The sequence below is a fragment of the Erpetoichthys calabaricus genome, chromosome 2 (genome assembly GCF_900747795.2).
Source record: "Erpetoichthys calabaricus chromosome 2, fErpCal1.3, whole genome shotgun sequence".
In the NCBI taxonomy this organism is placed as follows: domain Eukaryota; kingdom Metazoa; phylum Chordata; class Cladistia; order Polypteriformes; family Polypteridae; genus Erpetoichthys; species Erpetoichthys calabaricus.
In genome coordinates, this window is record NC_041395.2 from 209848135 (window position 1) to 209865485 (window position 17351).

Here is a 17351-nt window from a genome sequence, read left to right on the forward strand (position 1 = left end):
CGCGTGGAGGGGTGGTGGTGGTGGTGGTGGTGGTTTGCTATGGGTTTGGGGGTAGCAGCCCGTCTCCACGTCCCTCTGGCTTTCTAGTAACGAACTCTGTGCTGGGGCAACGGCACACGTACCCACAGAGAGGGCTCTGAGTGCCCACTCTGGCACCAGTGCCATAGGTTCGCCACCACTGATCTAGTTTAATACATAACAGAGGCACCAATTTATACATGTGCAGCAAAATTAAATAATGTCAGTAACAGTCACTTGGCAGTGGCTTTTCAGGGAAAACGGAGGAAGACTAACAGGTTAGTTGGTGAACTGAAACTTATAGCCAGTTTCCTGTTAAAATGACTGAATTTCACAAAACAGTGGTTTGTTTTTTTCCTACTTAAAACAACAAGGATACACTGTTTTGAAATATGTGTGTAATTTCCAGACGCGGATCAATACTCTTAACATCTGTGGCTTGAATAAGTTTTAAGGCTTTTTCAGTTATCCATTTCATTCATTAAAATTGACAAAAAAAACACACTTAATTTTAGAATGCAGTTTTATGTGGTAAAAGGTGGCTTAGTGGTTAAGGCCTTGGATTTCAATCTCTGGGGTTGTGGTTTCAAATCTTGGCTACAGACACTATGTGACCATGAACAAGTCACTTCATCTGTGAAGTGCAATGAAAGGAATGCAACCAACTGGGTGGAAAAAAAACTTGTAAATCACCTTGGATAAACTTATGCTTTAAGGATACCTAGATGACGTTACTGAACCAGGAGATAGAATAGGATAATGGTGTTCTTTGCAAATAAAAAAATAGAAGGACTGGGCTGTAATAAGAGGAAGTCACAAAATTACAGAAGAAGATGGAAGTGTTTAAGATAGAGAATATAGTTTTTTCTCTTTAGATCTTGATTTAGACCTTTGACATTCCAGCTCACAAAGTTAAAGTTCATGGTTTGGTAAGAGATACATTGTTTTTGAACTTTTGAGGACATTTTGTAAACTTAAAACTAAGAAGCCTGATGTACTAGTTTTATTTGAGGCCTTCAAGCCACATATGCAACAAGATGCCGAGATGTCAGTATCCATTTTAACGTCATCCCAATTGTTTTAGAAAATAATTCAGTTATGACTTTCACTGGGTTTTGACTGTCACAGTTTTCAGGGAGACCTTCAATTCTGATGTTGTTCCTTCTATATCTATCTTCCACCACAGCTAATGTAACACTGAGCACTTTGCATTCAGAATCTATGCCAGTTTCTTTTTTGTCAGCGGCAGATGTCAGTTGTTCAGCTTATTCAATCTGAGTTGTAAACATTTGCTTATCTTCTTCTAGATGATCACTGAGTGTTCTTATCTTATTCTCTGTGTTACTCAAATTTTCCTGTATTTTGTCATCAATTCTTGTTAGATTTTTAAGGTTTATATCACATTTAATGCTTACTTTAAAATCCTGATCTTTTATATCCTGAAGCAGCTTGTCAGTTCTGTTGTCAAATCTGATGTAAATTCTATTTGTTCGGTACATCTTCATTTACATCATTTATTCGTTGCCCCCACCCCCCGACCAGTGCAAAAATCATCACTTTCAGCTCAGATAACTCATTTCCATTTTCTGCATGCTCTGAAAGTGAAGTTAGGTATCCAGTTGGAGTTGGTTCTGTGGACTCGCAAGGGTTTTGGAAGTAGTTGATAGCAGGGGTAAAGAGGCCATACTCAGTTCAGATATCCCGCCTGAGGTTGGCGAATTCTCATTGCCTGCCTCACTCACAGTTTTGCTTCACATGTCGACCAGAGCAGATCTTACATCATGAGGTCCTGGCTGATCCATCCCTTTGCCTGTCTCTTCCAACTTAGTCTGTGACAGGCCGTAAGGTGAACTTTACCTTTAGCTACTTTTTCCTTCTCTTTGTGACCTCTTGTTCTCATGCTTTTAACTCTTTTAGGGCTCTTTTTTTTTTGTTTGTTTCTTTTCTCCCAGGGCTGAATATTTTTCCAAAAACTAACTTTTTTTAAAAAAAGAACACAAAGCAATTGAAATCAACAAAAAATATTTACTTTTGACAAATGTTACTGTCTTGCATGTTGTATGAGCCTGCATACTCTATGATTTCACATACTTATCACATACATTTTACACAGCAAAGTCCTGCAAAGTCTGATCTCGCTCAAAGCAGCCAATTTCAGTCATTGCCACATTGCACTGCTTACAATACAGTGGGGCAAAAAAGTATTTAGTCAGCCACCAGTTGTGCAAGTTCTCCCACTTAAAAATATGAGAGAGGCCTGTAATTTTCATCATAGGTATACCTCAACTATGAGAGACAAAATGAGAAAAACAAAATCCAGAAAATCACATTGTCTGATTTTTGAAGAATTTATTTGCAAATTATGGTGGAAAAAAAGTATTTGGTCAATAACAAAAGTTCATCTCAATACTTTGTTATATACCCTTTGTTGGCAATGACAGAGGTCAAACGTTTTCTGTAAGTCTTCACAAGGTTTTCACACACTGTTGCTGGTATTTTGGCCCATTCCTCCATGCAGATCTCCTCTAGAGCAGTGATGTTTTGGGGCTGTCGCTGGGCAATACGGACTTTCAACTCCCTCCAAAGATTTTCTGTGGGGTTGAGTTCTGGAGACTGGCTAGGCCACTCCAGGACCTTGAAATGCTTCTTATGAAGCCACTTCTTCGTTACCCGGGCGGTGTGTTTGGGATCATTGTCATGCTGAAAGACCCAGCCACGTTTCATCTTCAATGCCCTTGCTGATGGAAGGAGGTTTTCACCCAAAATCTGACGATACATGGCCCCATTCATTCTTTCCTTTACACAGATCAGTCGTTGGCCCCAAAGCATGATGTTTCCACCCCCATGCTTTACAGTAGGTATGGTGTTCTTTGGATGCAACTCAGTATTCTTTCTCCTCCAAACACGACGAGTAGAGTTTTTACCAAAAAGTTCTATTTTGGTTTCATCTGACCATATGACATTCTCCCAATCCTCTTCTGGATCATCCAAATGCTCTCTAGCAAACTTCAGACGGGCCTGCACATGTACTGGCTTAAGCAGGGGGACACGTCTGGCACTGCAGGATTTGAGTCCCTGGCGGCATAGAGTGTTACTGATGGTAGCCTTTATTACTTTGGTCCCAGCTCTCCGCAGGTCATTCACTAGGTCCCCCCGTGTGGTTCTGGGATTTTTGCTCACCGTTCTTGTGACCGTTTTGACCCCACGGGGTGAGATCTTGCGTGGAGCCCCAGATCGAGGGAGATTATCAGTGGTCTTGTATGTCTTCCATTTTCTAATAATTGCTCCCACAGTTGATTTCTTCACACCAGGCCGCTTACCTATTGCAGATTCAGGCTTCCCAGCCTGGTGCAGGTCTACAATTTTGTTTCTGGTGTCCTTTGACAGCTCTTTGGTCTTGGCCATAGTGGAGTTTGGAGTGTGACTGTTTGAGGATGTGGACAGGTGTCTTTTATATTGATATCGAGTTCAAACAGGTGCCATTAATACAGGTAACGAGTGGAGGACAGAAGAGCCTCTTACAGAAGAAGTTACAGGTCTGTGAGAGCCAGAAATCTTGCTTGTTTGTAGGTGACCAAATACTTATTTTCCACCATAATTTGCAAATAAATTCTTTAAAATCAGACAATGTGATTTTCTGGATTTTTTTTCTCATTTTGTGTCTCATAGTTGAGGTATACCTATGATGAAAATTACAGGCCTCTCTCATCTTTTTAAGTGGGAGAACTTGCACAATTGGTGGCTGACTAAATACTTTTTTGCCCCACTGTATGTGTTGCTTTGGTGCCTACTTTTCAATTGTCTGTTGCTGCACATTCTCACATATATTGTTAGTTTGTACTGTAGAGAGACAAGTCACCCGTTTGCCATCGTGCCATGCCACTGCCACCAAGTTTTCTGCCCGCATGAAAACTGTATTGTCACCTCTTTTCATCTTCAGCCTGTCTGGCTTCAACTGTGAAGCCATGTGTATCCTGTTCACCCTCACTGTGCCACAAGCTCCGATTCCTCTGCTCTGTAGCTCCATGAACAATTCTGGGCATGTATAAAAATTGTCCAAATGTACAGAACATGACCCAAATGTTCATAGCCCTGAAGCAGCTCCAGCACAACCTGACTTGTCAAGGGACAGTTCTGTCTTTGAAAGAAATACTTTCCTGTACTGTATATGCAATTACTTTCAGGCAGAAACCAGTGTTTGCTTCTGCCAGTACAAAATCCTTTATGCCATACTTTGTGGGCTTGTCTGGCATATATTTGCAGAAAAAAAGGTCTCCCTTTTATTTTATCATAGATTCATGCACAGACAAATCACAGCCAGGCTGATAAAATTGTTTCTATGTTGGTTCCACAATGTCAAGCAGGGGCTGAACTTTATGCATGGCGTTATAGCCTGGCTCACACCACGGGATTTGCTTCTGTTTATTACAGAAGTGAATAAAACTTTGCAGCATCACGTACCTATCATCACGCTGCATAACCTGTCCAAAGCCACCAGGGGACAAAGCACGTTTGGACCAATGCTCCCTGAAGTTATATCACCAGTTCTGTCCCATCTCTATTTGTAATGCCACAGCGCGCTTCATCTCATCTTTTGTTGTGGGTTTCCACTTTGAAAAATGAGAATGCAATGCAAGCGCAGCACGCGATTCAAAAAATTTCTCTGCCTACCTGTTTGTCTCATCTGACAGTAGCTGAAAAGCAGCATCAGGAGACAGCAGCCTGAAGTAGTTCAGCAGCGGGTGATCTGTCGTGTACAACAGCAAGCCATGCCGTCTTGTGAAGTCCGGTAGCCAGTTTGGCTCCTACGGATCAATGTCTGTGTATTCCTTCTACGCGAACCTTGCCATAGATGCATCGGCTGCATGAATGCACTCATCTGGCAGCGGATCAGCTGGCGCGGCATCAGCTTCTCACTCTCTTGTTCGATCTCCTGATCACTGTCAATAAAATCCAATTCTGAAAAATCAGAGTCCGAGTCCGCGATAATGCGCAAAACATTGTCTGCCAAGTGTTTTCTTTTCTGCACTCGCTTCTCTCCTTTGTGACATGTCGATGCCATCTTGCCATTGTTTACATTTCGCAACTCACGCACACGCAAGAATTAGTTGCCGAGTCAACGAGTCTAGCATTCCTCCAAGCACAGAGGGAATGCCTGCGACGTGACAGTGAGTTTTGTCGCCATTAACAGCTGATTGTCGCCCTCTATCCCTGGATGTCGACTTTTGTCAACATTCGCCCTCAACCCCTCCTGTCGACAAAAGTCGACATCCGCCCTAAAAGAGTTAATATACTTGTAATTAAATCCTCTTTGATTGACTAAATACAGGATATCTCAAATAGATAATAAAAAAAGTTAAATAACACCACTGCCAGCAAAGCAACATCTTAGACGTCCATCTCTTGCAATGGACAAGACCAAAAAAAAATTGGTAAATTAAGTGTCACATACAATTCAGTGGTAGTTTGATTAAGTTGGCAGAGTTGGTGTTCAACATAATATGTTGTTGCCCACATATTTTCTGTTTGATAAAAGAACTTGAATCTTGTCATCCTATCAGAAATAAATGTGGATTACCTTGAAGAATTGTTTGTTTAACAATCAGTAGTCCAGCCTTGATTAGTGTTGCATCATTTGGGCTACATAAAATTGTTTAGCATAAAAAGACAAATTGTTCAACTTACAAACCTATTCACTGCTAGAACTACTGTGATATATAAATCATTGTGTAAAATAAAAATACCATCCGAATAGACTGCAATGTTGACCTAGCTAATACTGTGGCAGAAAGAGAAAATGCCTGTTATTTATGAACATTCATCACTACAGCACATATTAGAAAACTAACGAAGACAAACATGACATTTCCTACACTGGACAAGCTTGCCAGAGACTTTCTTTGAATTACAAATACAGTGAAACAATTGTACATATTTGCACAAAGAAGGGAAGAAGCTTGACATTTGAACATGCTGACATGCTGTCTTTTCCTCATTTCAATACTTGGACTTTCTGAAAACTTACATAAAAAAACAGCTTGCTCTGGCTTTAAGTTCACAGTTGGATTTCTACTTCCTTCTTTGAAGTTGACAGAGCATGAATCCTATTTTATTTATTTAATGTTTTAAATTTAACTTTTAAGCTTAAAGTAAATTTTATTTTTGTAAAAATAAAGAACAAAAACATTTTTCATGTGAATTTTAAGAGTTTCAATACATTAGGGAGATTTTAATGAAATTCGGATTCTCATCATTGTATTGAATAGATATATATATAGTGACTGAACACCACAAGTCGTCACAGTCTTTCATTTACACACTGTAACTGTAATCTAAGGTGATCAGTCTTTGAATTGTTTTAATATTCACCTGAATAATCAATTATCAATAAATAAATTTGTTGCTGCTGTAGTTTAGAACTTTACTGGATTTTCAGAGGTGACAGTAAAACCAAAACCTAAGCACTTGATTTCTGTTATTTATAGGATATTCCTTTTGGTGATAGGATGTATGAATAATCAAAAGTAACCAGTTCCAAGAGTAGAGCAAACATCTTGAGTCATAAAAGATTACCAGTAGCTGAACAAAAGGGTGTGGCAACTCTCAAAAGACTAAATAGACTAAACAGGCAAGCAATGAAGCAAATGTAGTGTTCAGGAAAATATTTGTGAATAAAGGGAGAGAACATCTGTTCCCATATAGACAAAAGTGTCTAATAATGTCTTATGTCCATAGCAATTGCTAGAAACAGGCCAGTTGGATATTGTGGCATTTTCCTTGTTTATCTGACAGTCTTTACACATGAAAGTAAAATGTTGTTTTAAGGTACTATTATGGGTTTTAACACTAGAATTACCAGAGCCTACGAAAAAACTCGTAGATCCGTCCCACCTTAAATCGCTTCACACTTCTCCATCAGCGTCTTTTGTCCTGTAAATGTGTAGATAAGCAGCAAACAGCAAGCAGCCTGCTATCACATCCCCCACCGGCGCACAGTTTTCTCAGCTCAAATCTGTTTACCTGCATGTCAGTAGCTTGGAGTTGTATAGAGTGAGAAGTCAAGCAAAATGACACCTTTTATAAATACTATATCGTTATTTGGAACACATGCATTTCATGTGTTTACATAGATCGTTGTAGACACGGAACACACATCGTTAAAACAGAAATGTTTTTCATGTTTTAGTAATAATTGACAAAATGTAGACATGAAGTGTATAATGTGTGAAGCCTGAATTCCAAATATTAAAGAAACACTTTCACAAAAGGTACAAATATAACAGAACAAATGTGCTTTTATATAAAAATATAACTGCAGAAAAACAACCCGCGTTTACCTGCGACATTGACACACAATTGGCATGAGAGATTCGGTGACGCAACGGTATCAGTTGCTGACCTGTAATCAAAGCTTCGCGGGTTCGATTCTGGGCGAGTCCGTTTTGAGAACTGAGCTGCTCGTATTCTTACTATTTTAGTATAAAAACATACATTTGATTCCAGTCTGTAACAGCCGGTGTAATTTATGATACTTGTAAAAGTTAGCTTTGTTTTTTTCTATTCTGTTATTCTCTCAACCGCGTTCACGTTCCCAACTCCTTGCACCCCCCACGCATTTGACATTGATGTTTTCACATAGACGTGCTATAATAGAGGTACACTCAACTCATGCCGACGATACTACATCGGATCAAGAATGCACTTTTGCCATCACTGCACTTTGTATTTGGGAACGTGAACACGGTTGAGAGAATAACAATAACTCAAGGTAAATAGGTAAATAACATTAGCTCTGACTTTTATGTAAGTAACATATAAATGTTAATGTTTTGGGCACATACACCGTCATTTGTATGTAAGAGCCGGATCTACAACATAAAGTCACAAGTGAACTGCAGAGCTTCCTCTGTTTGATCATCAAAGGCATGCTCACAAATTACACATGTAATGTCACGAAAAATACCTGCTGACACTTTAGTACGCGGGCAATGGTACAAGAATGCAGTTAGACTTTTTTTGGGCACATACACCACACTAGTGTTTAGATCTGGAAGGTGTAGCATTGGCGAAATAAATAACATGCGAGCTATAGCGCGTCTTTATGTGATCCAAATAAATAACATTTGAGCTATAGCGCGTCTTTATGTGATCCAAATAAATAACATGTGAGCTATGGCATGTCTTTATGTGATCCAAATAAATAACATGCGAGCTATAGCGCATCTTTATGTGATCCAAATAAATAACATTTGAGCTGTAGCGCGTCTTTATGTGATCTAAATAAATAACATTTGAGCTATAGCGAGCTATAGCGCGTCTTTATGTGATCCAAATAAATAACATTTGAGCTATAGCATGTCTTTATGTGAACAGCAGTGTCAGATGGGGGGGTTTGGGGGTAGGGTGTAATCGTGAACGCCGCGATAGAGAATGAAACTGAATAAAAAAAAAAACCAAAGCTAACCTTTACAAGTATCACACATTTACACCGGCTGTTACAGACTGACTGAGCTCATTTGTTCTGTTATATTTGTACCTGTTGTGAAAGTGTTTCTTTGATATTTGGACTTTAGGCTTCACACATTATAAACTTCATGTCTACATTTTGTCAATTATTACTAAAACATGAAAAACGTTTCTGTTTTAACGATGTGTTTACATAGATCGTTGTAGACACGGAACACACACGAAATACATGTGTTCCAAATAACGATATAGTATTTATAAAAGGTGTCATTTTGCTTGACTTCTCACTCTATACAACTCCAAGCAACTGACACGTAGGTAAACAGATTTGAGCAGAGAAAACTGTGCAGCAGTGGGGGATGTGATAGCAGGCTGCTTGCTGCTTATCAACGTATTTACAGGACAAAAGACACTGATGGAGAAGTGTGAAGCGATTTAAGGTGGGACAGATCTACGAGTTTTTTCGTAGGCTCTGGTAATTCTAGTGTTAAGGGTGCTGTTTTGCCATTCAGTTTCCTTAATCTATATGTTCTTTAATTGTTTTCAGGGTCTAACACGTGTGAAGAATGCCAGTGACTCTGTTGGCATTGTTCTAAAAGAGCTGAAAGCCCAGTGTCAATCTGGAACATTCAAACTTGTGGTTGGTGTAGATGGAGTTAATGCACTGTGGGGCCAGACCACCTTACGAAAAGAGGACAAGAGTCCGGTATGTGTTTTTTATGTTTCCTGTACCATTCAAAAGCTGAGACTTCTCAAAACTGGACCATCTGTTTATCTCAAATATACATTTAATGTCTACTTAGATTAAACTCTTGCATTATCATGTGCAGTTTGCTAAATTTCATTATCTTTTATGTTACATTTATATCTGCTTTTGTTGTGTTGATATTCCGTGTGCTTTATTTAGAGTTTCGTAGTAATAACCAAAAAGTGATATATTAAGTCAATATGTTTGAAATTATGAAAAAGCACCAATAATGCTAGATTGGTAAAGCATGTACAAAATATGTACCAGTAGTTTTCATTAGGGCATATCACTTTAATGAAAAACAAACTGCCCAAAAGCCTAATGTTGGAGAAGTGGAGATTTGGCACTATAAAAGGATTCTAAATTCTTTTTTTTTTAAGCATTTTATTGGATTTATTAAAAGCAAATAACATTCCATACAAGCAAGTCAAATTTTACAAAACTAAGTTCACATCAAATCAACCCCCACCCATGAGAAAGAGAGCTAGGGCAACAGAGTAAAACTTTAATAGGAGGAAAAATAAATAAATAAATACATAAATAAAAATAATTTAAATAAATAAGGGAAGAGAATCCACTCAATTTAAATGATTATTATAAAATGTTATTGATTAGATCCTGCCAGGTTTTTTAAAAGTTTTGCACAGATCCTCTAAGTGAGAATTTGATATTTTCCAATTTCAATTAATATATAACATCAGTTACCCACTGACTTAAAAGAAGTGAGTCAGGATTCTTCCAGTTGAGCAAGGTAAGTCTACATGCTAATAGTGAAGTAAAGGCAATTACAGTTTGTTTATCTTTCTCCACCTTAAGCCCATCTGGAAGTACGCCAAACACCGCTGCTAGTGGATTAGGAGAAATTGTTACACCAAGGCTAGAACTTGATTGCAACGTTTGGGGGTTGGATCTTGCCCTGGAAACATTTTGGACAGGATTAGGATTCTAAAATCAAATTTAAACAAAAAGGGCTGCATGTCTCTTCATGGGTTTCCATCAAGTGCTTTGATTTTCTTCCACAGTCCAAAGACATGCAGGTTAGATGGATTGGTGGCACTAAATTGGCCCTAGTTGGTTTGTATTGTGTGGGTGTGCATGTGCGTGCGTGTGTTCCCTTGCAATGGGCTGATACCCTGTGTAGGGAATTGCTCCTGCATTATGCTCTATGCTTGCTGGTATAGGCTCCAGCCTACAGCAACCTTTTTAGGATTAAATGTTTTGAAAATAGCATGGTATTAAAACTAAGCTTAATTGGAGATTATTTGCTTACTTTTCACATTTGTGTTTTTAGCATCTTTTTAGGTTAAAAATATATTTATATTATAAAATGTATAATATTACAATATTTAGAATATGGTTTGCATCAAATTATTTTGTTTTCCACATAATAAAAGTATTATATCAGGTTAAAAAAATAGGATGGACTTCCCCTTTCTAACACAGACAGTAGCCTAATTGCCTCATTGTCGGCTATCATAAACTTGTAAAAAGAACATTCCCTACAATATCTGCTAGAAATAAAATATAACTTGTATGCTGTTCAAACAACATCCTCTGTACAGCTGCCATTTGGCAGTTTGGGGGTGCACTCCCATCAGCATTCAATCATTTTGCTTGATTATTAAGTGTGACTATATATTTTTAAATATATATTTCAGGTATATCCAGGTGAATTGACCCTCATTCACAATCTAAGAAAATTGATGAAAAACGACTGGGTGAGTATTTTTAGCTTATCAGAGCTGGCTCTTTTGAATCTATAACATTCTTAAGTAGGATCCTGCTTCCTGAAGCTATTGCACAGGATTTAGCACTGCTCATAACTTGATTAAACCAGTATTCAGTTAAAAAAAAACTTAAGCACTATCACCATTAATTTAAAACTCTTGGATATATGCCTAAAATTTGTTTGTTACAAATTAATGAATTGATGTGGGGTAGCATGAACAAACATTTGAAAATATACTTGTGTACGGTAATTGTGTATCAGCACAATGCAACATAAAATGTTTTTCCCTTGCAGTCTGCAGCATAACAATCGAGGAGTTGTGGGAGCGGATTTTGGGTTCTCTCTTAATGTTTAAGATGCAATAATGAAGGGAGATGGTCTGATTTTTTCAGCACCACAACCAAGGGGTGGAGGTCAATGGAGCAGAGCTAATAACTAAGATGAGAGCAAGTACACATTTAAAAGTGCCAGTAGTCAACAATGTCTTAAGTCGAAGGAGTGGGCTTGTGTGTGTACAAGAACCGACAACCAATGTTTGCTCACCCTTGAGAAGGTGATAAAAATTTTGCATGTGCAATTCACTCATACCCAAAAATGTGTTAAATCTATATGAAATCTGTCTTACAGAGCAGGTAATGCATAAGTAAAAATACAAAACCCAAAGCAAAGAAGCAATGTATTGGGTCATAAATAGTATTTCTGTACAACATCTAACTAAACACTGTGCAGTGGCACTTCCAGTTTTATCGTGGGGATAATGTTGTGTGGACAGTAGCTGGCATTCCATATGGTCTAGGGCAGAGTTTCTTAAACTATGGGTGGGTTGCCACCAGTGGATCATGAGTAAATGTTGTATGTAATGGGAATGGGTTGCATATGGTTTATGAAGTGGGTTGCAGCAGGTTGATTGAGCCATCAGTGTTGCTCTACCAATCTTCCTTGATACAACACACACACCTGATCGCCATTTGGATGATTATCCAAAGGAGGACCCTTGTTCCTACAATCTTCACGCAATGGGCCCTGAAGACACTAAGAAGGGCAGGGCTGGGTAGTGACAAAAAAAAGTTTAAGAAGCCTTGGTCTAGGGACAAGGAATATCGGGTGTCACATTGTATGTATGTAGGTATGTTCACATTGACCATATATCATCACAAAAGTTAAGAATTTGGATTGTGTCAAGCTCCTTCAATTCTTCTTACGATTATTAATTGTGTAATCAATGCATTATTGCTGTACTGTAGTGGAAGAGCTAAAAATGTTAGCCAAGAGTTTCACAAATGACACTGTAAGGTTGCCTTGGTCTGTAAGTAATATTGATCACGAAAAATTATAAAAAAAAAAAATAAGAAAAATGTCAAAAAATGTTGTTTAATATTCAGAAGCAAAAGAAATAGCAGCCACCCAAACCAAGAATAGAGGGATGTAATAAAATTAATTTTGTAATCAATTTTTCAGCAGGTTCTGTGCAAAAAAAAGTTCATTTTGAGAGTATTTTATGTTTGTTATGGATATACATAAAAGAAAATGCAGTGTTTAATGCACATTGTAAATGAGCAGTCCTAAAAATTTGAACATTCGCTTTAACTGCTAAGTAGAATACCAGAAAGTTATATCAGCCTGGAATGGGTGGTCATATTAAATATGTAGGGGCACAATAAACAATAATTTAATTATTTGAAAAAAAAAATTCAAAGCATGGTTATCCCAGTTTAATGAGTGTTAAAAATAAAGAGGAAAAAATACCTTGTCTCTATATTTCAAGAGTATTAGTCTGTTCATCCAATTTTGTGAAATACTTCATTTTAAGAATTATAGTGTTTGCTCTGAAATTGTTTATTTTTAATAAGATGCCTTTAAAACTGAAACAGAATTTAAAACTAAATACATGTAATTTAATTAAAAAAAATAAAATTGAAAAAATTAATTTAAGACCCCAAACTTAAAGCAGACATGAATATGAATTTAAAATAGAAATAAAAATTGACTACAAAGTTAAACTACTGTAGATTAACTGTACCACATGAGGATGATGCTCATCCCCTACCATCCGGCACTACACAGGCAAAGTGGATAGCACTGTTGCCTCACTGGTCCATACCCAGATATTGTCTACATTGGATTCCTCCAGGTACAGTAGTTTTACTTGCAAAAATCGAAAGATTTCCAGGTTGATATAGTTATATGCCTACACTAACAGTTGTGTTTGAGAAGGCACTGAAATGATCTGAAGACCAGTCCAGGGTCATGGCCTAGCTTATACCCAATGTTGCTGAGAAAGCTTTTCCCAGCCCAGAACCTTGAATTGGATTAAATGAGTTTGACACTGTTAATTCTTGCCTTGGTCACTGTTAAGTCTTGTGTTAATAATCATCCTGATTATATCGCACTTTACTGTGATCCATTCCAGTACACATAGGAGATCATAGTATAATGAGAGGACAGTATGTGATAAAACTTTGAGTATCCTAAACTAGATAGTATCTAAACGACAGCTGTTCCATAATATCTTGTCCTTGAAAATCATGTACAGAGGCCTAGACAAGATACCTAAATGAGTCCTATGTCCACATTGAATAGACATTTTTACATGTTTGATATTAAGAAATATGTGTCTTTATAATTTCAGAGACCAAATAGCATGCAGCAGTTACTCTTGATGCTCTGTTCAAAAGATATAATTAGCGTTGCACGGTCATAAGCTTTTTGCTTGTCTTCAAATATCTGTGCAAGTACAAGGAGTTGGCCTAATTTTCCAGAGCCAGTTTGAAATCCATTTAAATTTCCCAGATATGAGGTTCATCTATCAAACACAGTTTTCACTTAGGTTATCCTCACCTAGATTTTCTCAAAAAACCTGTGGTGTGTGATCCTACTTGAACATACACCCTCTCTGGTCCCTGCTTATAAAAAACAGCACCTAAGTTTTCCAGTCTCAAGGGATTGCCCACACCTTACATTCAGTATTGAAGTTTAATGTTAACTAAAACACTGTTATAATCACTGCACTTTTTAGACTTTGCTTATTCTCTGCTAATCTGACAAATTGAAAAATTTCCAGTTTTTACTTGCAGCTTTCTTAGTTTTTGCAGGTTTCTAATATTTTTATGTGTTTTTAAATTGTATCTGTTAATTCAAACATTAGTGTTTTACTGTCCATTTGTTCTAGGGCATGGTACATGCCAACTTTGCATTTATTGTTTTTATGTTGAATTAATTGAAAGTAATGGTATTTGAGTCGTTCCTTTCATATTCAGACTTGTTCTTATAAATATAATTTTTCTAAATATGTAATTTTTTGTTCAAATTATGTTGACCTATTTTAGGGCCCTTAGTCCACTGCATCATATTGTTAAACTGCAATTTTGCCTTCCATTGTAAAAGATTATGAACAATGAAATACCAGATAATAAATGTTTTGTACTAGTATTTTGAAAGATGACAGACAGTTCAGTTGAAATGTACCCCCATGAAATAACTAACGGTATATTAGCAGTTTGCTTTGAACTTCTGTCATTCTTGACAGATGAACAAGTAGTCTCCCCAGTCTTTCACTTTTGTACACGCTTTGTCAAATTCAGAATTGTTTGAGTCTAAGTTATCCCTACCTGGGATAAGCCAGGCCCTAACAGCAGGAACGATCCCTATACATTTTGTCACAAGGAATAAGTTAAAGTTTACATGGATTTTCATTTTCCTTTGCTGCATTTCACAATTCAGACAAGAATGTAATTTCTTTTTCCTTTTAATTTTGTTTTTGTTCGCTTTTGCATGATAATGAGATCATCACTCTGCCATTTTGGCTTCTGGCTACTATTTTGCATTCTGTGTGCTGCTAGGAGGCTGTGGCTATATGTGCATGTGGTGTTATAGGAGGCTATATGCACTAGTATTATCCAAATTTGGTTTGTCAATTACAGTAGATCTTAAGTGAGGAAGAATTCATTTTTCTTGCAGTTTATTTCAAGAGTTTTTAACATTGGTTTTGGCCTTTGTTTCTGACATTGAGTCTGTTTCTGTTTTGGTTGCTGATATTTGGTATGCCAGTGTATGACCTCTGCTTGAACCTACTTGTCATTTAAATATTATTATTCAATAACATTTTGCCCTTCTTTTACACATTCTCTGTCAGTTTGAATGAATATTCCTCTGGGTGTAATGTTGATTGGTGATTCTAATTTTGTCAGATGTGAGTGGGACATAAACTTTACTGCAGCCTTAAACAGAACTGTCCCTGCCTTGTGCACAGTGAACCAGGTAAGGTCTGTTCCCCTGCAACCCTGAATTGAATTAACTGGGTTTAAGAATAGTATGTATATCTTTAGCTTGTGGAAGGTAATCCAGAGTACTAATAATAACCCAATTCAGAAAACAGGGAATATGCATGTAATTCACAAAGAGATAACGATGAGGATTTAAAGTTATTCTGCAGGAGATGTGAGGCAGCAGGGCTTAGCAATGTGTCACCATATCACTCGTTGAACCCATAGTGTTGTAATTACTTGTAGAAGAAGATAAATATTCATTGTTTTTTTTCTAGAATAATGGTGCAGTTGTTGCCACAGTAACACAGACTGGATCCCTGTTCACACCAAAAGCTGCGTACCTGCCTCATGAGCTGCTTGGAAAGGTAAGGTTATTTTTAGGGAGGCCAATAGACATTTACAATGAAAGGAGGATTTTATTACCAAGTACGAAATAATTTTTGTAAAGCATGAATAGATTTTAATTTTGTTTGAGGTTAAAATGCCTAGGAACTTTCCCATTTGCTTTCAGTCTGAGAAAATATTTGTTTTACCTTGGTATGTTTATGAAACTTTTAGTAGTCGGGAAACTTATATAGGAGTTAAACAAAACCTGCTGTCTAGAAGTGGACACACTATGCATATGTAAAACTGTGGTCAAGAGTTCCATCACTCTTTATTTAATATTCACAATGAAATTATGAGATATGTCCCATATATCTAATTTGTAAATTTTCTGCAACAAGCTTCATTTAATGAATGTTTATAGAGCTCATATTTTCCTAACAAGTGTGAAAGTGGAGAATGCAGGCAAATTTGCTTCCGTTTGTCTTTGATCTTTCTTCCTCACCATCCTTGCAAAGAAGGAAAAAGTGCTTTTGATGAAACTGGCTTAAACTCTTTATTAGTATTAAACCATTATTAGTAGTCCAGGGCTTTATAAATTTGTGTTGATTTACAAAAAAATAACAATGTACATAGTATAAATTACATTGATTATTGATATTGTACTGTTTGCTAAACAAATGCAGAAGTACTGGACCATACTTCAGACTTGGGCAGATGAAAGTTTAATTTTGTTTTCAGTTACAAATTATTTTTTAAAGCTAGTCCCATTTATAAAGCCAGCAAACTATACAGAAATTTCAAGCACTTTGTAGTGGAGACTCACTTAATATCTGGGAGGGATGACCATTTAGTCCTTATGCTGTACCCCAGCCCATGATTACCACAAAATTCATAATTGGTGATTGTTGCTATTGATATTGTAATTGCAATTACATTTTTTAATTAATAACACTACAACTGCATGTACTGTATTCTGTATACAAACAGTACAGTAAACTTCCATTTTTCTAGAGAACCACTTAAAATTTAAGATGTAATTGTTAAATGCTGGATTGATTATACATTTTAAGAAATAGTGTTTCACACAGTATTGTTTACAATAAAGATACAGGATACTTATTAAATATTTTAACTGTTTTTGTAATACAGTAAATTACTGATGATTCAAGTAATTATTAAATAAAATGTATGTATAAGACTTCTAAAAAAAATAATCACCAACTATTCAAGAAAGTAAGCATGAGAATATGATTCTGCTTTATTAAGAAAACGAAAGGTACATGTGTGTGTAAAATCAAACGGTCACTGTCTAAATACTTTTCAAGTTCACTACCTGCTTACACACAGTATTTGCACATTATCAGACATTGAACTGTTACCTATGCAAGATATGATCATACTACAACAGTATACAGTGGATACCATGCTATGCACAGTGTTTAGCTTTAGCATAAAAGGAACAGGATTCTCATCCAATCAGTAAGTGCAGCCTGTGACCAGATCATGAGTGTCTGGTCGAATTATTGACAACAGTTGTGTTTATTAAGTTCACCCTGTTATATGTAATCATGCAGACTTGCTGCTTTCCCTTCAAACCCCTGTAGTCAGTGTGACTTGCGGTCTTTGAGCAATATCATTTGCCTTCTTGGAGAAAGTATGGTATTTGCAAGCATCTGCTTTTCAGTATACACCCCTCATCACTATAAAGAACTATTATGCTCCGGCATTATTCCATAGTTCTACTACACTCCAAATCAGATGTGGTTCTAAAAAGTGCCACTTGTTACATATCCATTTC

At 37.0% G+C, this 17351-nt stretch overlaps 1 protein-coding gene across 3 annotated transcripts in view; it reads left to right on the forward strand.

Annotated features, from left to right (window-relative positions):
• The window catches only part of dap3 (death associated protein 3), a 137942-nt gene that overhangs the window by 98456 nt on the left and 22135 nt on the right, over positions 1-17351 (forward strand). For all 3 annotated transcript variants that reach the window (XM_051923081.1, XM_051923083.1, XM_051923082.1), the window contains exons 9-11: positions 9032-9190; positions 10891-10950; positions 15502-15591. In XM_051923081.1, coding sequence (XP_051779041.1) covers positions 9032-9190; positions 10891-10950; positions 15502-15591 — 309 coding nt within the window. The remainder of the gene's footprint in view (positions 1-9031; positions 9191-10890; positions 10951-15501; positions 15592-17351) is intronic.